Source organism: Marmota monax, unplaced genomic scaffold (genome assembly GCF_021218885.2).
Source record: "Marmota monax isolate L192 unplaced genomic scaffold, Marmota_monax_Labrador192_F-V1.1 WCK01_AAM20220418_F8-fsc00102, whole genome shotgun sequence".
Lineage (NCBI taxonomy): Eukaryota > Metazoa > Chordata > Mammalia > Rodentia > Sciuridae > Marmota > Marmota monax.
The window spans coordinates 1133461-1156704 of NW_026692494.1; the positions used below are offsets into that span (position 1 = coordinate 1133461).

General features: G+C 49.0%; 1 protein-coding gene across 1 annotated transcript in view; it reads left to right on the forward strand.

Moving 5' to 3' along the window:
• The window catches only part of LOC124092340 (mucin-16), a 92537-nt gene that overhangs the window by 24255 nt on the left and 45038 nt on the right, over positions 1–23244 (forward strand). Inside the window, 21 exon segments of the mRNA XM_058579132.1 lie at positions 712–884; positions 3870–3905; positions 4129–4194; positions 4802–4932; positions 5028–5095; positions 7135–7304; positions 9287–9322; positions 10580–10710; positions 10804–10871; positions 11698–11870; positions 12453–12488; positions 12701–12766; positions 14681–14811; positions 14967–15034; positions 17081–17253; positions 17532–17567; positions 17970–18035; positions 21469–21593; positions 21675–21742; positions 22589–22761; positions 23129–23164. Of these exon segments, the coding sequence (XP_058435115.1) occupies positions 712–884; positions 3870–3905; positions 4129–4194; positions 4802–4932; positions 5028–5095; positions 7135–7304; positions 9287–9322; positions 10580–10710; positions 10804–10871; positions 11698–11870; positions 12453–12488; positions 12701–12766; positions 14681–14811; positions 14967–15034; positions 17081–17253; positions 17532–17567; positions 17970–18035; positions 21469–21593; positions 21675–21742; positions 22589–22761; positions 23129–23164 (2030 nt within the window).

Here is a 23244-nt window from a genome sequence, read left to right on the forward strand (position 1 = left end):
CTGTCACTGAGCCACAGCCCCAACTCTCTCAAATGCTTCTGGTGGGGATGTAAATTAGAACAGCTCTTATGGAAAACAGTGCGAAGTTTCCTCAAAAAACTAAAAAGAGAGCTACTCTGTGTCCCAACAAGGCTTCCTAATTACTTCTTATATTGGTTTTTTTTATGCCATTATACATTCTCATTCTCTCTCTCTCTCTCTCTCTCTCTCTCTCCAAACTGAGTTGCCTACCCAAAGGTTTTCCTGAAGGGCTGAACCCACCAACTTCTCATGAAGTCACCCTGTCAGGCCCCATGATGGCCGTTGCCCATGCAGCAGCCATGGGGAGATGGCCCACATGCCCGAGGTCCCCATTCTCCTTTCCACAGCGTTGCCGGGTCCCAGGCTTCTCAGTTCCCTCCCGGAGAGCTCCACCTCCCAGCCCCACGGCCCAGCAGGACTGGGCTCTTCCCAGAGTGGAGGGAGGGAGTGTGGTGGGGCTGGGGGTGGAAACAAAGAGCCGGGGGAGTTATAAGAAGAACAGGGAGTGGAGCAGCCCTGGGGGGGGCTACATTTAAAGAGATGGGGTCTGGATCCCCAGACGAAAGAGGAAAAGATACAGTCAGAGAACAGGGGCAACCCAGGCAGAGGTGCTGACTGAAAGACCAGGGGTACAACTGGAGGCAGCGTGGCGGAGTCTCCAGCCCTGTGCCCATGTCCCTCTCTCCCCAGAGCCGAAAAGGATAAGATGAGCACCAGGATCGACGCAGTGTGCAGCTACTATTCAGGTCCCACAGGCCCGAGGCTGGACAGGGAGCAGTTGTACTGGGAGCTGAGCCAGCTGACCCATGGTGTCACCCAGCTGGGCCCCTACTCTCTCGAAAGGAACAGTTTGTGTGTCAATGGTGAGTGGCTCTGCTTCAGCTGGTGTCCCCAGATCCCTGAAGGGTCTTCCTGAGCTGTGGTTTCTCCAGATTCACAGACAGAGTCCCGGGCCAACCTAGAATGTCCATGGGGGCTCATTCTTCTCCCCTCAAAATCTTAAAAGGATGTTTTTTATTTAATTTTTTTGTTTATATATGACAGCAGAATACATTACAATTCTTATTACATATATAGAGCACAATTTTTCATATCTCTCGTTGTATACATAGTATATTCACACCAATTCATGTCTTCATACATGTACTTTGGATAGTAATGATTATCACATTCCACCACCATTAATTATCCCCTGCCCCCTCCCTTCCCCTCCCACCCCTCTGCCCTATCTAGAGTTCGTCTATTCCTCCCATGCTCCCTCTCCCTATCCCACCATGAATCAGCCTCCTTACATCAAAGAAAACATTCAGCATCTGGTTTTGGGGGATTGGCTAACTTTACTTAGCATTATCTTCTCTAACTCCATCCATTTACCTGCAAATGCCATGATTTTACTCTCTTTTATTGCTGAGTAATATTCCCTTGTGTATATATGCCACATTTTTTATCCATTCATCTACTGAAGGGCATCTAGGTTGGTTCCACAATTTAGCTATTGTGAATTGTGTTGCTATAAACATTGATGTGGCTGTGTCCCTGTAGGATACTGTTTTTAAGTCCTTTGGATATAGACCAAAGAGAGGGGAGCTAGGACATATAGTGGTTCCATTCCCAGCTTTCCAAGGAATCTCCATACTGCTTTCCATATTGGCTGCACCAATTTGCTTAAGCTGCACACGAAGATTCCTTCCACATTCATTCCTGTGCCCATTCACAGACCCAGCGGGAGCAGCACATGGCATTAGGGAAGGAAGAGGGTAAACCAGCCCATGGTGGCTGTTGAGGTCAACTGTGCCCCTGGAGCCCCCAGCTTCCTAACCGCAGTGATTGGTAACCTCTTCCCCTCCCTAACGGCAGCCTGGGATCCTTCATTCATCTCCAAGGGCTAGCCAGAGCTACACCTGCCCTGACAAACTAACCTCAAAGCTCTTCGCAATGCTGGTGTCCTGTGCAACAACGCCTTGGGCAACAGCATCAACAGTAACACCTGTAAGAAAGGCTAATCATTACTGAGGAATTCCTATGACCCTGAACTTCACATACAAAGTCTAGTAATCCCACCCAAAACTCTATGCACATTATGTCATAGAATCATCACTCTATGAGAAGCACACACACACAAAAAAATAGAAGTAGTTAAGGGAAGAGAATCCCTCTGTAATGGATGAAGAAAACACAAAAGAGGCTAACTACACATATAATGCTGTCTCTATTATTCATTTAATGAGTTTGACTTTATTCCAGGTACGCACTAACCCACACACACAATAATGAAGGGGCCCTAATTGCTGCTATCTTTGTGATTAATGATAATGAGGATAATAATATTGTGAGCAACAAGAGCACAAGGCAATTAACTAATAACAGTAGATGTTATTTATTGATGAATCTCAGAGAAGAGCTCAGGAAGATGGGGTCTTGAATTCTGTTTTGACTTCTGCTTCTCACTCATTTTGATTTTTTTTCTTTTTAATTGACACCAAATAACTGCACGTTATATATAGGGTGCAGTGTGTTAATTCAGTCCATGTGTGTACTATGTAATGATCAAATCAAGCTAATTAACATTTCCATCTTCTTATCATTCCTTTGCATCTGAAGCCAATGGACACCTCTCTTCTGGTGCATCATAAAATAATAGTTTGTAATCTACCATCATCCTACTGTGGTGTAGAATATGAAAATTATTCTTCATATCTTAACTCTATTTATTTATTATTTATTTTTTTGGTACCAGGGTTTAAACCCAAGGACATTTAATCACTAGGCCATATCCCCAGCCCTTTTTTTCTTAATTTTTACTTTGAGACGAGGTCTCACTAAGTTTCCTAGGGCCTTGCTAAGTGGCTGAGGCTGGGGACCCTTGCAGCCCTGCTGCTCAGCTCCTCCAGTTGCTGGGATTACAGGCGCCCGCCACTGTGCCCAGCTCATATCTAACTATACTGAGATATTTATTATGCAATGGCCCTCTACCCCTCCCAGCCTCCAGCAATCACTATTTCACTCTCTTCCTCTTTGAGATCAACTTTCTTGGCTTCCACATGAGTGGGAACATGCAGTACACGTCCTTCTCTGTCTGGTTTATTTCACTGGACATAATGTCCCCAGGGAAATACAAATCAGCCCACAATGAGATAGCATCTCACCCTGATGCAGGACAGGTGCAGCTGGGCACCCAGGAATTAAGAGGAAGCAGGTTTAATGGCTGCACTAGTTCAAAGTAAGGCTCGTGCCTAAAAAAAATCCTACGAACCTGGAGTCCGGAAATGCTTGGAACCTTATACCCAATGGCGGGGGGGTAGGGGGCCTTGGAAGTTTACATTTTTGTAGGAGTCTACATAAAAGTATTCTCTTTTCTTTTTTTTTTTTTTTTTGAGTTCACATAAAGTGCTTTTTGTCCCCTTTTTTAGATTAGTCAGAGGTTTTTACAAGACATCATCAAGTCTGCAGCCAAACTTAGCTTTTGCAAGATAGAGCAACTTAGTCCTCACAAAGGCATAGGAAGTCCTAACCCACCTTGAGTTTTTTTGGCAGAAATTTTCGCTAATATTCTGTTAATAAGAACAATTATGGGGAGGGTTTCTGGAAAAGCTTAATTAAGACTCTTTAGTGGAGGAAGGGGCATTGCTACAACCCTAGTTGGAATGAACGGCTATTTCCAGAAAAGAAAAAAGAAAGTGGTGGTAAAGGTATGGACAAAGGAAAACTCTTAGGCACCGTTGGTGGGAATGTGAAGCACATCCATTACGTATGGAGAGTCTTCAGAAAACTAAAAATAGATGACCACATGACTTCACCCTTTCCAAGCCTCCTCCTAGCATCTCACTCTTTCTTCCCTCCCTCTGCAGGTTATACCCATCAGTACTGGGCTTCAACCAAGAGCAGTGAGTATGGATGGCCCTAAAGTCCCCATGCCCCAGTACCCTTCCTCCCCAAGCCTGAGGTAGTGTGCCCCATCCCCTGGGTTCTCAGCTCCAGAGAGGCCCCAGGCCAGTCAAAGGTCTCAGGATGGACCAAGTAGAGCCTCAAGTTCCCATTAACAGCTGGCTCTCTTGTGGCTTCCCAACGAAGCTCAGTAATCTTTATTTGTGTTGTATTTTCTTTCAGATCTAGTGACCTCCACATACCCTCTAGGATCCCCAACATCTGTGACCCCTATTTCCAGCTCTACAGGTAGGAGTCTGGACTCTGGGTCCCCCAAAACTTCATCTCCCATTCAGCAGCTGATGGATACCTGCATAGTCTGGAACCAATGTCCCCTGCCTCAGCCTGCCTCACCTCTGCCGTAGCAGCCTCATTTCTATTCCTCCAGGGTCCACACATCCCTCTCTCTTTAGGGTTATTGCATTTCCTGCCCTTGGAATTCATCTGCTGGTTCCTTCTTGTCCTGCAGGTCTCAGCCCAGCATGTACCTGTCAGGGAACGTCCCCCCTTCACATCCCATACACACCTCTGTGCTCTTTTCCTTCTTGGTCATGATTACTATTTGGGTTTTTTTACTGCTCACGTATTTGTGGCCTAAGACCTAAGAACAAAAGGTCTCGGCTCCTCCTCTTATCAATGAGAAGTCCCTTGTCAACCTTTGTCCTTCTGGGCTGAGAGGACTGGGGTTCTCTTCCTAGCTGAAGTCACACATCCACTCTGGTTGGCTGCAGGCTAGCCCAAATGGGCTATCCCAGGCCTCACCTGGTGGACACTGTGACTCTAGAGACGGTTAAGCTCTTCAGCCCACACCCAGCTAGGCACTAACCCGACAGGCTCTCTTTCCCCTGTCCTCCAGCTGCAGGTCTACAACCGGTCCTGGTGACATTTACCCTGAACCTGACAATCACCAACCTATATTACACCCCAGACATGGGGCGCCCAGGGTCCTTGAACTTTAACTCCACGGAGAAGGCCCTGATTCGCCTGGTAAGAGCCAGCCAATGCCTACAGGGGCCTGCTGTGTCTTATCCCCCACCAGGCCCCTCAGCCCACCCCACTCATCTCCCTGTCCTTCCTCCCAGCTCGAGTCTGTGTTCAGGAACACCAGCATCGGCTCCAGCTACTCTGGCTGCAGACTGTCTTTGCTCAGGTGAGTCTTCCCTCCATCACATCACGAGGGACTGTGCTGTCACAGGCAAACCTACCTGGAGGTGAGGGCCTGAGCCTGGTCCCTAGACGGCAAGGATCATAAATGGCTGCAGCCGTCCAGGAACGCAGACATGGAAGACACTCTCTTTGGCTAAGAGCATTAAAGAGAGGGATTGCCAAAAGAGCTGGCCTTCAGCTATTTGGACAAGCAGAGAACAGAGCAAGCAGGTTCATGGATCAGCAAGGGCAGCGCCAACTCATTAGCAAACAGGAATGACAACTTAGGCCATTCTTGCAATGGTACTGGGGACACTGAGGTGGACCATGAGTCCTTCCCTCTAGGTGCCCCAACTCGAGAGAGGCAAGCAGCCACATGAACTGAAACCATAATGTGAGCAGGGTTCCTGTGACCACTGAACTCTACACGGGGGCCACAGGAGCCCAGAGCGTGGACTTTGAGCTCATCACAGGGGTGCTGGGTAGAGGCTGCCCGGAGAGGGTGATGCCCGAGGCCGGTTTTGACAGCTGAGTGTACATTAGCCAGAGGAAGCACTGGCCAAGGTGGCATTTCAAGGGTGGGCCATCGTGAGTAATGGCACATGTGAGAAAGAGCATGATGTGTGGCAAAGTTCAGTGAAATAGGAGGAGAGGGAGGGACAAACAGCGGACAGATCAAGGAATGGAAAAGAAAGGGAGGGAGGGAGGGAGGGAGGGGAAGAGGGAGGGGGAGAGAAGCGGGGGATAGAGAAGGGAGGAAGGAGGTGGGTTGCCTGGGAACTGTGTGGATGGCTGAGATCACAGCTGCTGGGGCAGTGGAGAAACAGCATCCTGAGAGGAGACCCAGGGTGGAGACCCCAGGCCATACCAAGGAGTTGTCACCGTGTTTTGTATAGCAATGAGGTGACACACAAATAGTCTCTGGTGTCCAAATGTGTTACATCACACTCTGTTTCTGACCCTAGCTATATGATGTTTGGGAAATTCTTTACTATGTATGTGACTTTGTTTCCTCAGTGATAAAATGAGCATGGATAGAGTTAATGACGCTGCATCGCATACTTGAAATTTGCTAGGTAGATCTTGAGTATTCTCCACACAGAGACACACACAGGAGAAAAGCGCTATGTAAAGCGATGGAAATGTTAATCAGCTTGACTGCAAGTAATGCATACGGGTGTCAAAACATCGAATCGTATTTCAATAAAGCTGTAATTTTAAATGTTTAAGAAACAAGAATAGCATCCATATCTATTTTGTAGAGTTGTTGACAAGATAAAGTGGGACAGCCATGGCAAAAAGTCGAGTACCCGGTAAAAGTTGTCCCATAAATATTATCACCTAGAAGTTGTCTTGTAAATATTAGTCATAATTTTATTCAGAGCCGGGGGGTCTCTGGAGTTGTCAGTGCAGCTCTGATTGGCATGATGTGGCTTGTTTTAAGTAAGGCATTAGCAAATGTGGTCAGGGATCATTTAAAATGATGCTGGATCAGGAAAGTTGAGCGGGCCATTGAGAAGATAGAAGGGACCTGGGTGCACCATGGCCGTGGGGAGAAATGCTACAAGGAGGTCCAGGAGGCCTCCAGACCTCTGGCACTGACACGGACAGAGAAACATGGGGAAGGAGCAGGCTTTGTATTTCAGGGGGACAAGATGATAAGCTGAACTTGGGAAATACAGGATCAAAGGGGTCTGAGGGCATCCTTGAGGCTGTTGGTCACATGAAGTGATGCTCAGGAGAGAAGTCTCTTTAAAGTGCAATTGTGTCTTATGATCATGAGCTGGTACCTGACACAGTGGGTGTTAGCCAAGAAGAATGGGGATCCAAAAAGGAGAAGTTGGTTGAGGATGAGGCTCTGGAGATCAACCAGTTTACAGACAGGCAGGGAGCCTGCACAAAGGACCAGACAGGAATGTGTCTGAGAAACCAGACACGACCCATAGAGAAGGGTCACGAAATCAGGAAGGGCTCGGATTGAAGGAGAGACGTGACTCTCCCACGTCTCTGGGTGTCCCCACTCCCACATCCCTGTCATGGCAGGTCCAAGAGTGAGGCGGTCACCACCGTGAATGCCATCTGCACCTACCATCCTGACCCCATGAGTCCCAGTCTGGACCGAAAGCAGCTGTACCAGGAAGTGAGCCAGCTGACCCACGGAATCACCCGGCTGGGCCCCTACACCCTGGACAGAGACAGCCTCTATATCAATGGTGAGTGACCACTACAACAGGGGTCTCCACAGACCCAGATCTCTCTCTACTGGTAGTTCTTGACTGGGGGTGACTTTGCAACCCAGGGGACATTAGGCAATGTCTGGAGACATTTTCATGTGACCCCTGTAGGGATGCTCATAGCATCTACTAGGTAGAGGACAGGGTGCCCCTAACCTAGAAAACACAAGATTCTATGAAGAGTTAACTAGAGCAAAACAGCTCTGACACAAACCCAGGTCTCCTTGAGAGCTCGTTTTCCACGGTCAGCACACTAACAGAGGCTGATTTCTTCTCCCCTTCCACCTTCGGAGATGAAATGTCTCTTATTCTCATCTGCTTCCATAAAGCCCAGCGGGAGCACCCAGATGATGCAGGGGACATGGGGTGCTGCAGAGTCCTATGGTTAAGTGTCTCCCCCAAGAGTCTTCAGGGGCCTAGTTCAAGTTCAGCCCTCACTCCACTTTTTTCTGTTCATCGTGACAACGTAAGGCACATTCTCAGGCCCCAAGAGCCAGCTGACTCACACTGCCCTCTGGAAACATCACCACCTTCAGTCAATACATCAGGAATGGTAGCTGTTGACACATCATAGCCAAAAAATACCCACACTACAACACTACTGCCAAGAGTAAAGACCACAACTGCGGCTCCCATTTATTCAAAGTTTCCTGTGCACCAGGAACAGCGATGAGGACTTGGCTTGTATTGTTTCATGTTAATCTCACGCAAGACTCTGGGAGTAGTGATACTCGTTTTGACCTAGAGACACTGTCCATTCAGGGAGGAAGTCATTTGCCCAGGGATCACCCAATTATAACGCATGGCAAAATGAAGATGTTACCCAAGGACTGGAGGCACAGCTAAACCAGGAAACTCAGCAGACCATCCAAATAGAGCAAGCCCCAAACAGAAGGACAGGCAGGGGCATCTGGTGACCTCTAGCTTAACAGACTAACCAAATGCGTAGTTTTCTCCCATCTCTATCCACTTTCTCCACTTTCCTTTATGCCTGGTTTGCAATACCTATACTTCTTTGTATTATCTGTAGCACGCGTTATTCTTGGCCCTTAGAAGGTTTGCTCCAAAATTGCAACTAACTTGCAGCAGTGGTGAACAGTGTGGACGCTGTTGAGTGACGGTTCTGTTTCGTGTGATGCAGGACAAGTCCTGTTACCATCTCAGTGTTAGGGTTTAGTGTTTTACGCCTGCAGAATGGGGTAAAAATATCACGTGGGATTGTTCTGGGTAATCACATGAGATCATTCAGGAATAACCCTAGTAAGTCTCAGGCCTCCTCTGGAGCCAATCTTTCATCTCCCATTGAGGATCAGAAGAAATGCCAACCATGACCCAGGCCAAACAAAAAAATCCAGTCTTCTCCCCAGTTGCTTCTAGGCTCCAACCACGATAACGTCCATCTGACCCTCAAGTCTCTCTCTCCCTTTACACCATCCCATGCCATTATCCAAATTGTTCTTAATATTCCAAACCATGCATGTCACTCTCTTCCTCCATCTCTTCCATATTTTCACCTCCCCGTGCCCCTCCTCAATTCGCCACAACTTTGTCAATTCCACATCCCCGAAACCCAGACACTAAGCTAGAAAAAGACCCCACCATCACCAAATTTTGTGAAGGAGATGAAGCTGAGAGAGCAAAGATAGAATTAAATTATCCTTACGGAGGGAGAAAATGTCCCTGAGTGTGTTTTGACCTCGAGTGAAGCACCGTCACCAGGGCCCGGCAGGTCCCTCTTGGTTACCACAGGCACCTCTTGTTATCAACCCTCAGTAAAAACGATGGTGATGGTGTGCATCCCACCATCAAAGAACAAGGCACAGAACAGGGACCCAGGAAAACGTTGCTTGTCTTCCCGTCTCATAAGTGTCTTCAGGACTCGGGTCTCCGGGGCTGCCACCTTCTCCTGCCTTTGCTGTGGCCATCCTAACAGGCCTTTCTTGCTGTCTCCGCCTCTGCAGGTTACAACCAACGGTCCTTGGCCCTTACCACCAGCAGTGAGTATTCAAAGCTGCGACAGATCCCCCCAATGTCCCCAGGAGCTTTCCTCTCTTAGAGCCATGGGAGAGAACCCGACGGTGCCCTCCCCCGAGCCCTGCAGATTCCGGACAGAGCCCAGGATCCAATTAACAGCTTCCTCCCCACACGCTTTGAGGATGGAGCCAATTTCCACACATTCCCTCCTGTCCCTTGTTCCTCCAGGGACTTCCACCTTCTCTCCAGGACTTCCTACCTCCCCGACCCCAGCTCTAGGCAGGAACCTCTCTCTGGGGTCTCTGGCATGGGGTCTGGCCCCTGCTGACCAGCAGCCCCCCAGCTCTCTAGCCACTCTGTCCCTCGCTCCCCCACTTTGGCCGCCCCACAGATGTCCTTGCTTTCCTGGCACTGTCCCACCTGAGGACCTCCACTCCTCGCTGTTTCTGCAGACTGGCCACCCCCTTCCCTCATACCTCCTTATTTTCCAAACGTTCCCAAGCCCCCTGCTGTGGAATGGCACCTTCCCTGTATTCCCACCTTGCTCCCAAGGGTTTGCACCATCCCATCCCCCTTTGTGTTTGTCCCCGGGAACTCAGCACCCAGTCAACACCCACTTCCTATTAATTGTTTGAAGGAGTCCATGAATGAAAGAAGCCACCTCTGTATGTTATTTGTGGATTCAATTCAGACATCAGCAAATTGTTAAAAATCTAAATCAGGAGTTTGGTTCTTGCCCTGTCCCCTCGTTTTTCCCAGATGTGGGTCTGAGGGCTCCCGAAGCTTTAGAAACCTTTAGAAACTTGTGGGGCTTTCTTTATGCCATGAAAACTGTCCCATCCAAACTCTTAAGCCTGAGCCACACTCTAGGGGCCCAATCACTAACCTTATGTCATCGAGGAGACAAAGATTTGGCACAGAGAAAATGTCTCTTTAGTTCAGAAATAAACATCTTTCTATTGGCACATCCACGTTCACAGCAGCATTAGCCATAATAGCCAAAAGATAACGAACAACCCAAGTGTGCACTGACAGACAAACGGGTAAACAAAAATGGAACGCACCTGTGCAATGGAATACTATTTAGTCCTAAAAAGGAAAAAAATTCTGATCCATGTTAAAACTTGAAGATATGTTGCTAAAGAAATTAATTTAATATAGAGTTTCAGTTTTGCAAGATACAAAAGCTCTAGAGATTGTGGCACAACCAACACAACTGGCCCTTCACCCCACCACCCCAGACGGAGGTCAGAATGAGCCACGGCCCCCTCTCTCTCCAGCTGCAGGTACAAGCTCGTACCTGGTATCCTTCACCCTCAACTTCACCATCACCAGCCTGAACTACACAAAGGACATGGAGCCCCCAGGATCTGAGATATTCAAGACCATAGAGAGGATCTTGAAACGCCTGGTGAGAGTGCGCCCATGCTCACCGTCCCATCTCAGTCTTGTCCCCAGCCCTTTGTCCCACCAGCTCACCTCCCTCCCTCCCTCTCGTCCCCAGCTCAGATCCGTGTTCCAGAATAGCAGTATCGGGCACCTGTATTCTGACTGCAAACTGACCTTACTCAGGTGAGTGCTCCAGAGAGATAAGCAGGCCACGGGGGAGATGACCACAAGCTGGGCCCCAGCACCCTGCACCCCCTGTCCTGAGGGCAGCTGACTCCCAGCTCCCATTCAAGTCCTTTCCTTCCAGAAGCGAAATAAAAAATGTGGGCTCCCTGGATTCTTTCCTTCCTGAGAGACAAGGAGGAAAGCTTGTATTGAGCACTTACACAAATGTTAAGTGCCATTGGGTCTATACTGTGGCCTCATTTCAGAGATGAAGAAAATGAGGCACAGAGAGGCTGGGACATTTACCCAGAGTCACCCAGTGAGTGAGTGGCAGAACTGAGATTTAAACAAGTGGACACTGCCTTCTTTCACCTTGCCGAATTCCCAGATTCCTTTCTTCCACCCCTTTCATCCTGTTTCTGTCTTCAGGGCTTGTGAGGTCTTGTTGCAGATGTCATGTTAAAGTTTAGTACACATATTGAATTTTTTTTTTTTGGTACCAGGGATTGAACCAAGGGGTCCTTAACCATTGAGCCACATCCCTAGCCCTTTTTTATTTTTTATTTTTTTTATTTTGAGACAGGGTCCTGCTAAGTGCTGAGGCCAGCTTTGAACTTGTGATCCTCCTTCCTCACTCTCCTGAGATGCTAGGGTGTGCACCACCGTGCCTAACAAATATCAACATTTACAGATGCCACATCCTCTTTGTATGGGGACCATGGCTGTCCTATTCATTTCCAGCCCAAGGCCACTTGATTGCCCAGCATCCCCCCCCCACCTTCTTTATCCCCTCCTTCAATGGAAGAGTCTCCACCACCCCATCCCTATGTCCCTCTCTGCCCAGGCCTGAGAAAAACAGAACAGCTACTGGAGTGGACGCAGTCTGCACCTACCGTCCTGACCCCATGGGCCTCGAGCTGGACAGAAAGAAGCTGTACTGGGAGCTGCGCCATGAGACCCACGATGTCACCCAGCTGGGCTTCTTCACCCTAGACAGGGACAGTCTCTATGTCAATGGTGAGCAGCCTTTAGTAACCACAAGCCAAAGCTGAGAATCCGCACCTAAGAAGAGGTGCAGACTTTCCAGTTTGCCACAGACCTGTCCTGTGAATTGTCCTCCACCTAAACAGCCCCCCTTGAGTAACCAGAAGGCACCCATGAGCCCTCAAGTTTGCAAGTCCTTCTCTTTCCCTCATAACTCCACATTCCAGGGCTGTGACCTGCACCTGTCTGAGCCACAAAAGCCTTTTATTCAAATGCATGAAAGAGAATATCCCTCTTGCTGAAGCCAACGGGGATTCCAGAGTCTGACCATTCACCTTTCTCCCCATCGGTGTCTCAAAATCCCCTCGAGATCCTGAAAAGCACAGCTTGCAAATATACACCATAAGAATTGGGGGGGGTATTTATCTCCCCAAATAACTGCAAGCCCATGAAGACAGAGACTGGGTCTCCAGCTTTTCTCTTTTAGGAAAGCACACGGCCACTCCCAGATCCTAAGTATTCCACTGAGTCCGTCTGAAGCCTCTGCTGCAGATGGGGACGGATGGGCACCTTCTCCTGCCTGCACTCCAACCCTGTCTCCTTTTCTGGTTGCAGGTTATAACCATCAGGCCTCCGGTCCCTCTCTCAGCAGTGAGTACTTATCCTTGATGACCATGTGCACAAACCTCTTGTGAACAGCTGAGTTCTCCCACCCTGAGTCCAGGGACGTGGAGAGAAAAGAAACTAGTGGACTGTCTCACCCACCCCCACACACTCAGTGGCCCGGGCTTGTCAGGGAGACTCATGGTGGCACCCGTGCCCAGCCCGGATCCCCCTCCTCACTCCATTCTGTTTCTCCTCAGCCGCTGTGAGCTCTACTTTGTTCCCAACGACTTCCACGGCGCACGCCCACCTCTCCAGCTCCACAGGTGGGTGACTTCTCTTTCCAACCTCTTCCGGGAAGTCAGCGTGCACAGCCTCAAAGCGAGGACCTGGGAGATGCGGGGGAAAGGGCAGTGTGGGGGGTGGCCGGGAGCTGCCACAGCCACCTCCTGCTCCTCTGTGAACGCAAGAGCCAGGGGACCTGTGCTCCTCATTTCCCTAGCCACGTTGACCTTGGGCACTTACCTTCTTCATCTGCCAAGTGGAGCTATAACATTTCCGAAGTTTGTTATGAATGTTCAATGAAAAGACAGTTATGTGACCGGTGACAGCATTTCAGTCAAGGATGGATCACACATGGGACAGTGGTCCCTTGAGATTATATCGCCCAGTGACATTGTAGCCATCTTACTTGTGTAGGTACACTCTATATGTAAGAACCTCGCACAGGGCTGGCAGGAAATTTGAGTTTGACAAGTATTTATGGGGTGCCAGTTCTCTACTGGGCTGAGGAAATCAGATGTGGTCCTTCCCCGGGGTTAGTGCCCTGGGTCACCTGGAAGGTCCATCCAGGTAGAATTGATAATAAGAGAGAGCCATAGTATTCAGCACTTCCTGTGTGTCCTCACACATGCTGTATTCTTTCAATTCTCAGCTTTTCACTTTGAATAAATAATTATAGGTTCAGGGAATGTTGTAAAAGTAGTAGGCACTTCCCTTAAACTCTTCATCCAATTTCCCCAGTGGCTACACCTTGCACAACTCTAATACAGTATCGAAGTCAGGAAATCAACATTGTTAAAATCAAGACCTCAGTCAAATTTCACTAGTTTCTTACATGCACTCCTGAGTGTGTGGGCGTGTGTGTGTGTGTGTGTGTGTGTGACCATTTTATCATATGGGCAGATTCCTGTAACCACCCCCACAACCAAGAGACAGAACTGTTCCAGCCCCACGAGGATCTCCCTCCAGTTACTCCTGTACAGTCATGCTCACGCAGCCCACGCCCTGGCACTCATGGATCTGTGCTCTCTCTCTATAATTTTATTTTGAGAAAAATTAAATACAGGGCTGGGGTTGTCACTCAGTGGTAGAGCGCTTGCCCAGCATGCATGAGGCATGGGGTTCGATCCTCAGGACCACATAAAAATAAATAAATAAAATTAAAAAATGTTTCCTTTTAAAAAAAATAATTAAACACAAATATAAAATAAATGGAAATGGAAATATGCCAGTTGGGCCTTTGGGGATCAGCTTTATTTTGTTCTTGTGCGATGCCCTTGAGATGTGCTGACTCTCTAACAAACAGTCATCTCACTTTCATCATGTCCCTACAAAGTAGGGTCCCTACAAAGTGTAGGATTCCCCCCTTTATAGTGGAAGCAGCTGAGGTTCAGGCAGGTAAACTGTCCACAGTCATCCGGATGGTGAGGGGCAGAGAGGGAATTTGAAACCAGACCCCACTCAGCCGTGTGGCCATAACCACAGTAACAAAGCTCTCAGTGTGGCCTCTCTGTTAATGGACAAGTTCTGGGAGCCATGGGAGGGGGTGCGCAGGGGTAAGCCAGTTCAGTAGGTGAGAGAGGATCTCCTTTAAGGACTGCTGTTCGGCGGATGTTCAAAAAAAAAAAAAATAGTTTGTTACATGTTAAGTGGGACTGAATTGAATTTTTCCCTTATACTCCCAACCATGACATTTCCCCAATCCTGTTCCTTTTAGCTCTTTCTCCAGAACCTGTTAGGGCCAGAACTCAATCCCTGGCCACCCTGACGGGTTCCTTAATCTGCATCTGGGCTTCTAACCTACTTCTGCGGCAGTTTCCAACACCCGGCTTTCCTCCCTACCTGGCTGTCCCTCTTCCTGTCCTGCCGGCTGCAAACCCTCCAGCCAGGTCCTCTGAAGTTGTCTTGAGGCCCAGACTAGGTCTGCCATACATGCGGTCTCTGTTTCTGCTCCCCAGGTGCGGTGGCGGTCCCTTTCCAGCTGCCATTCACCCTCAACTTCACCATCACCAACCTGGAGTACGAGGAGGACATGCAGAACACGGGCTCCAGAAAGTTCAGCTCCACGGAAAGAATCCTGCAGTACCTGGTGAGAGCCCCGCCCACCTCGCTTGGCCCCGCCCACAACCCCCAGACGGGTTCCAGCCCCACCCACCTCACCCGGCCCCGCCCCGCCCACCGATGCTGCAGCTCCTGCAGGTTTGTCTGGTGGTTCTTTCTCACTTCCCCTTTCCCCTCTCGCAGCTCAAAACCATATTCAAGAACAGCAGTGTGGGATACCTCTATTCGGGCTGCCGATTATCCACGCTCAGGTGAGATCCTCCCCAGGAAAAACCCAGCTGCACAGGTGGATGGGACCCTAAGCTCTGGGCTCCCTGACTGTCCACACTTGGAACCACTACTGACCATGGACACTACGCATCAACAGCACCACCAGCGGCTGTTACTATGACCCAAAGCGCTGTGCTGTGTATTTCCGGTTTAACATTTTGTCTGTCCAATCAAGAGCCTCGTGAAGCTGTTAGGGGAACAGAACTGAGGCTCGGAGGGAACAAGTGGCTTGTGGAAGATCACACAGAGCAACCCCAGCCCTTCAGGTTCTAGATCCAGACTCCCAGCCCCGGGTTTGTGCCGCCCCCTCTGCCCAAGCTCTGGCCTTGCAGATGTGGAAAGTCGCGAGAATGGGGGAGGAAAGGCGAGCCGAGTGTCACAGGGAGACTCCCAAGTGGGCCGGACTCAGCCCTCAGGACCTGCCCTGCCCTGGGGTGGGTGGGAGGTGGGATGGACACTGTCCCTGGAGAGCTAGGAAGAGCAGGCAGCCTGGGTTGGAGACTACTGGACCTTTCTCCCCAACATCCCACATCTCTCAAAGAAGCTCTAGGTCCCGCTCTTGAGAGATTCCTGTTTTCTCATAGTCATCTACCCCCAGCTCTCCTCTCTCCCCAGGAAAAAAGGGGGAAGGGGGTCTAGTGGCCAAGGGCCTCAAAGTCACAGAGACCTAAGCTCCAGCCCCAACTCTGCTATTTACTACAGTCTATGACTGTGACTCAGGCAAAATGCCCAAACCTTTCTGCTCCATTTCCCCATGATACATGCCTCAGATCTGTGGGTTCAACCAACCATGGATTGACAAGTCAGAAAAAATAACTGCACCCATTCTGGACATGTACAGACTTATTCATGATTTCCTAAATAACAAAATATAACACCTAAAAACATTGCACTAGGTATTAGAAGTGTTCTAGAGAGGGCTGAAAGTCTATAGGAGGATATGTTGCATACAAATACTCCATTTTATTCAAGGAACTTGAGCATTTAAGGATTTTGGTATCCCTGGGGGCCCCAGACTCAATCCCTGACAGATACTGAAGGACAACCACGTGGGGAGGGGATATATCTATGTGTGTGTATATATTATGCTAGTTTAATATAAATATTTAGGCACAAATATAATGTATAACAGCCTAATCTATAATATAATTATACATAATATAATCATATATAAAATACATAGACCACATATATTTACATATTAAGTTCATATTTACCTATCCCTAGATTATATTTTAAATCACATGTACTTGGTTGTATGTAATATAGAGGTTTAATCATCATTGTGGGAATGGAGCAACAGCAGCCCATAGGAATGCTTTAAGAATGAAGTGAAGCGACTGTGAACAGAGCACTGGGTCTGTTGCATTAATTATTTAATACATGGTAGTTGTTGCCCTGGGAGGCAACCTCCCAAGCTCTGGAGCCCCTTTCCCTCTGAATTGCTCTCTATACGAGGGGTGGCTGGGCAGATGGGTCTGTATCCCGTAGCTAAAGATGCATGTGGGGTCATCAAACCTTGTGACCTCAGGTTGGACCAGCCATGGTTTCAGACAGACCCACCAAACAGCCATCTCTCCCATGTCCTTTACCAACCTAGCCTCCTTAGGAGTGTCCCAACCCTGCTATTCCATAGGATCTAGAGAGGGGAACTTTAGCCTCTGATGCCAGCTCTCTGAAGGACAATGTCACTCACTGTGCTATGGTCACCTTCCTGGGAGTCCTGCTGCCCATTACACCCTGACCCTGAGCACCATGTTGTGTCCATCAGAACCTGTGTCAGGACTCGGCTGTCCTGACATCCCTGGGATGGCTCGTCCCCATGGACAGCCCCCCTCTGCGTCTGTTATGTGTCCGGTGCTCCAGAGGACTGGCATTTTGATCCTAATAATTGTTCACGGTGGGCGTTTCCATGCGGACAGCAGCTTCCTTGTTAACGAGGGTTTCCCCAGTTTCTGTGTCAGGAATTGGCAAAGAAAAAGAGGGTAGAACGGAGAGTAGTTGGACCATGTACGATATTTATCCAGGCCTGAGAAGGACGGGGCAGCCACCAGAGTGGACCTGATCTGCACTCATCGCCCTGACCCTAAAGGCCACATATTGGACCGAGAAAGACTGTACTGGGAGCTGAGCCAGCTGACCTATAACATCACCCGGCTGGGACCTTACACCCTGGACAAGGACAGTCTCTATGTCAATGGTGAGCAGCTGGAGGGGGTTGGAGTCCTCCTTGTTGACCACACTCCTTTCCTGGCCCTGTGGACTTGGCCCTGTGCTCAGTCTGGATCTCCTGGTTTCTTCTCCTCTTGAACGTATTCACCCTCAGGACCTTCTTCCCTGACATGAGGGTCCTGATGAAGAATCCTCTACAGCCCTTGCTTCATGAAGCCCCTCCACTGCACCCCAGAGTCCCTGACCCCTTCTTAGAACACTACCCCTGCCCTAACCCTTGTCCACCACCCCTCCTTTTCCCTGCAGGTTTCACCCATTGGAGCTCTTCCCTCGTCACCAGCAGTGAGTACCCGCTGATGTTCCAGTGACCCATCCCCACCAAGCAGAGCAGGGTCTGACCCTTCCTCATGTCCTCCTTGTTCTATCCAGAAGCAAAAAGATCTGAGAGAGAAAAGTTAATTCATTATCATTATTATTTATTTTGAGACGGGGTCTTGCTAAGTTTCCCAGGCTGACCTCTAGTTTTTGATCCTCCTGCCTCAGCCTCCCAAGTCACTGAGATTACAGGCATTCACCACCAATGCCTGTAGAGAGAGCAGAATTTTTTTACCCTCTGCTCTGCCCAGCTTCAGAGAGAGTCCAAGTTCAAGCCTCCACACCACAAACCCTGTAAATAGTCCCTCCTTCTGGCATTTCTACCCTAAGGGTGCCTTGCTGATTTCACTAATGAGGGCTTCTCCTCAGCTCCTAGGATCTCCACAGTGGACCTGAGAACTTCTGAGTCTCCATTCTCCTTCCCCAGCCACACAGGTAAATACCAGTTCATGGCCTCTCTGTTGGAGAGGTCCTGATGAGTGTGAACGTCTCTGACATTATACGATCAACTAAAGATGGAAAATCATAGTAAACCTAGTGACGATGAATCAACCAACAATCTAATGGAGCACCTGTGTTGTGCCAGGCCCTGGAGATACACTGGGGAACATAAAGCAGATCGTCAATGCTCTCTGAGAATTTATATTCTTCTGATGATAATGATGGTGTTGAACTTCGTGTTGATGGTGATGATGTCAGTATTGATGATGATGGCATAGGGATAATGGTGGTGGTGATGGTGGTGGTGATGATCATGGTGGTGATGCTAATGATGGTGATGTCAACGATGGTGATGGTGGTGGTCATGATGGTGACAGTGGTGGTGATGATGACGATAATGGTGGTGATGGTGACAGAGATGGCATTGATGACAATGATGATTTAACAAAAGTAACAGAAAAAACCTGAAATTTTTGAGTGTTGAACATTCACTGAGAGCCGTACTCTGCATCTAAGTGGCATCATCTAATATGCTCTCTTTTAAAACTTTCTGTCGTTAGAGATGAGAGGCATGGAAAGCTTTATCACTTTTAATTTAATCTTAAGTGGACTGGTTTTTTAGAAATAAGCCTACTGCAAAACTCATGAGCAAGGTGCCTTTGAACACTAGGTTTCCTTCCATTGACGCCAACATCAAGTACACCCTCTGGATAGAACAAGGGTGTCTTGCTCCTTTGTGCTTCGCCAGTTTCAACCCAGGGCCTCGTGCACGGTAGGGCTATAGGAAAAAGATGCATTCTCCTTTGAAAAGAAGGGAAGCTTATGGAAATGTCCTGGTTGTGTATGGGAATGCTCCTTTTCCTCCCTGGTTCAAATGTATCACCATTCTGTCAGATTCTACCCAGGACAACTATGTGGCACCTGTGCCGCTCCCCCTTCCATGGCAGACATCACTAGTTGATAAAAGCATCCACCAAACACCCTAGGCAATGGCTGCCAGGTCAGTTGGAGTTGTCACAAGAGTCTAAGACCCTGAGGGTGTCGGGGAGCCTCTTTGGTTTTCCTAGAAAGTGTCTGCAGGTTGAGAGGTTCAGCTCAGCCTCGCCCGGGTGTGACTGGATCCCAGCTGCTCCCCCACCCAGCCACCAGCCAGAAAGGGGCCTCAGCAAGCCTGGGCTGTGGCAGTCTAGATTGATCTCTACTCGTGGACTTTGTTTTCATTTTCCCTGAGCCACAGTTACTTCCTGGTCAAAATGTCACCATGGGTGCCTCAGAGTCTAGGGAGAGGTTGAATAAGGTTGGAATTAATAGTACAAGCTCTGGATGTAGACAGATTGTCGGGAGACAATCTCAGCCTGGGCCTGGTACATGGTCGGCTCTCAAGTAGTGAAGCTGTCAGCCCAGTAGTCCCTCAATTTCTGTAGGGTATTGGTTTCAGTACCTCCTGAAAATACCAAAATCCAAGAGTGCTCAAGTCCCTTATATAAATGGCAAGTCCCTCATAGCATCTACACATATCCTCCATAGACTTTAAATATCATCTCTAGATGATTTATGGTACCTAATTCAATATAACTGCTATGTGCCTCATTGCCATATTGGAGGACGGGGTGGATAGTGAGAGCCCCCGGTACAGAGAAATAGGATGACATTTCAAGAGAAGGAATTCATTTCTAAAGAAACTGAAGCATGTCCAGGCCCCTTCCTTTCCCTTAACTCCACTTTTTAACCAGCACCATCCATGGTCCAGGGCATAGCCGGGTCCTTCATTCTCTTTGCCACTCCAGCAGTCCTCCCAGCCACCTTGCCTGTCCCAGACACCAGCAGTGGTGTCCTGCCCCCCTGTTCTCCACCCAGCGACCGGAGGCAGCTTGTTAAACTCTACGTCAGAGTGTGGCACTTTCCAAGGCAAAACCTTCCTCCCACCTCACTTTGTTGTTTTGATGAAATAGCTCCTTCGCCGTGATACACAGGCCCCTGAAGGACTTCATCGTTGATGCCCTTTTGACTTCTCCTCCTCCTGTACCCTTCTGCTGCAATGTGGATATTGCTCCAACACAGCAAGCTCTTTCCAAGTTCCTGGGCTTTGCACTTGCTCTGCCTTTGCATGAAGCACTTCCCTCCATCGGCTTGTACCGCTGACTCCTCTTCTTCCTGCAGGTTTCACACAAATGCGAGGTTTTCCGACTCTCTGAACTAAATCGTACACTGTTGAGGTTTTTAAGTCCTTCACGCTTTTTGACTTAGGATGGATGGGTTTATATCCCCAAAAAAAACCCATCATAAGATGAAAATATCACAAGTTGAATGCATTTAATATATCTAGCCTACGAGCATTCTGCCTGAGCCCAGACTACCTTGAATGTGCTCAGAGCACATAACACTAACCTACAGTTGGACAAAGTCATCTATGGCAAATCCTATTTTATAATGAAATTTTGAGTGTATTGAGAAAGTCTCATACCTCACACCACTAGCCCAGGAAAAAAAAAGAACTCAAAGTGCATTTTCTACTGAATGCATATGGCTTTTGCACCATTATAAAGTCAAAACCCATCATAAGCCAGGGGCCACCTGTACTTGTAACACTTTTGTTGTATTTATTTGTTCACAGGCCCATTCCCCCTTCTAGGAATGTATTCATTCCCCACCCTTCCCATCCTCTGCTCCGTGGATTCTGATCCTTGAAAACTACCTTTCCCAGGTTCCTTGCTGAGTCCCTGCTAGTTTCAGCCAGTAGGAGGCGCTGGTGGGACCGCAGTGGGCAAGGCTGCAGATGAACCAGGGCATTTCTTCCCCTACTCCCTCGGTTTCCTGTAGCATCTCCAGCAAGGCCTGTGTCTCCTCCATGCTCTCGGCAAAAATCTGGTGTGCCACCCTCTTGTGCTTTTGTCCCTTCAGTCCTGTGGGACGAGAGGCTTCCTGGCTCTGCAAATCTCTTTGTGACCCTTTCAGTGTTTTATTGTCGCTGGTTTTGTTGTTGTTGTTGTTTCCTATTAAGCTCCCTCTTTAGAAATAGTTGACATGGATTCTATTTTCGTGGCCAGGACTCTATGTTCCAATGCCATGACCGTGCCTCCTGGTGTAGAGTAGGTGTTCAATAAATATTCATGGAGAGAAGGAAGGGAGGGGAGGGAAAGGGGAAAGGAAATTGCTGGACATGAGCCTGGTCACCTAATTGGGTCAACATGGAGTAAGTCTTAGGGTGACTTTGGGTACCTCCAAATCAGAGCTCCTGGGAGAAGAACCAATTCCCAATGGAAAGAGTGATTGGATGTGATGTAGGTGGTAGTCCCTGCATGCACTGGAACCAAGCTGTGTGGAGCTCTGGTGGGGAGGGTCAGAGCCCTGTGTGCAGGCCGGGGGCAGGCTGGAGGGGAGTGGACAGGGTGCTCATGCCAGCTCAAGACAGACTCTCTCGTTGCAGCCGTGAGCCCTGCCCTGATGCCCTTCACCCTCAACTTCATCATCACAAACCTGCAGTACGTGTCCGACATGAGGCATCCAGGATCCGACAAGTTCAACACAACCGAGGCCATCCTGCAGCGCCTAGTAAGAGCCGAGGGCCAGCCGCCTGCCCCCACCTTGCAGGGCCCCCACCCTCTTACTCACCTCCCTCTTCTTCCCCCGCAGCTTGGCCCTGTGTTCAAGAACACCAGTATTGGCCCTCTCTACACTGGCTGCAGACTGACTTCACTCAGGTGAGATGCCCAGCGGTGGCTGCTCACACCCCCTGGCCTCCTGGATTCAGTCCCTGCCTGCACCTTGTTCCCCACCTGCCCAGGGTGGCAACTCTCAGCTGAGCCCTCTCTCCAGTCTTTGTTCATCAGTTTTCTAGTCTGGCTTTTTTTTCCCCCTTGTTTTAACCAACATGAAGAACATCCCCCAGGAGTGAATGCCCAGCAACATCCAAAATTCTTCTATACTCAGGAAAAATTTAAGTGCAAAAAATGAACAATCTTTGTGGCATGAACATTTCTTAACCTGTATTGAAAGGGCTCCAAAGTAATGTGCCTGAGGGATTTGCCAGGCCTCGGGCTGCCAGACTGTTGGTCCATTTTTTTCCTCCCTTGGCTTAATCTTGGGAGTGGGGTGATGGGAAACCAGGTCTGATAGTGCATCCCTAAAAATGAAAATCCCAAATGCTCAAAAATCTGAAACTGCTTGAGTGTCGTATTGTCGTTCAAAAACTTTTTAATTTCATGGGACTTCCGGTTTCAGGATTGGGAATCCTCAAGCTTCAAAGTCTATGCAAATATTCCAAAATCTGGAAAACTCTGAAACACTCTAGTGCAGAGCATCTCAAGATAATGGATCTTCTATCTGTGTGTGGATTGCGAACAAGCTCTAGTCGCAACCACCTTATCTACTGAGCAATCGGAAACTTTAGAAATCTCTCTCTCTCTCTCTCTCCCTCCCTCCCTCCCTCCCTCCCTCCTTCTCCATCTGAGAAAGGCTTGTGACTTTTCCAGGCATTATTATTCTTGTAAGCCACATTCAGTATCCATCTTTCACATGTCCCTATCACCATGCCACCCTCCACCCAGGTCTGAGAAGAACGGGTCAGCCACCAGAGTGGACATCATCTGCACCCATCGCTCTGAGCCCACAGGCACCGGGCTGGACCAAGAGCTGCTCTACTGGGAGCTGAGCCGTGAGACTCGTGGCATCACCCGGCTGGGCTTCTTCACCCTGGACAAGGACAGCCTTTATGTCAACGGTGAGCAGGACGGCGAATGCAGCGCGCCTTCCCCCTGGGTCTGATGGCAGGCTGTGTGCCCCGGGGTCAGAACACAGAGACGTGCATATGCAGAGCCTTTCAGGAGAGATCAGTCTCCTAGAGAAGGGCAGTGGGGTGGGGTGGACCCACGGCAGAAACCTGAACTGCATGAACCTCATCCAGGAACTCTCCCCGTGCTCCAGTTGTGTTCTCTGGGATCTGCCTATGGTCTGCGCGTGGAGAGCACTCTCTAAATATGACTTTTAAAGAAATCCACGGGACCCCAGAGTCTTGCCTGTTCTCCCCAGTCCCCATCCTTCCCGTCTTCACGGTCTCTCTCTCTCTCTCTCTCCTTCTCTCTCTTCAGGTTACACGCACTGGGCCCTGACTCCCGTCCCCACGAGTGAGTAACTTGGGTCCTGGTACTGGTCTGCCTAAGAGCCCATCCATTCGCTCACCTGTCCTCTACCCCACGTCCCCAGA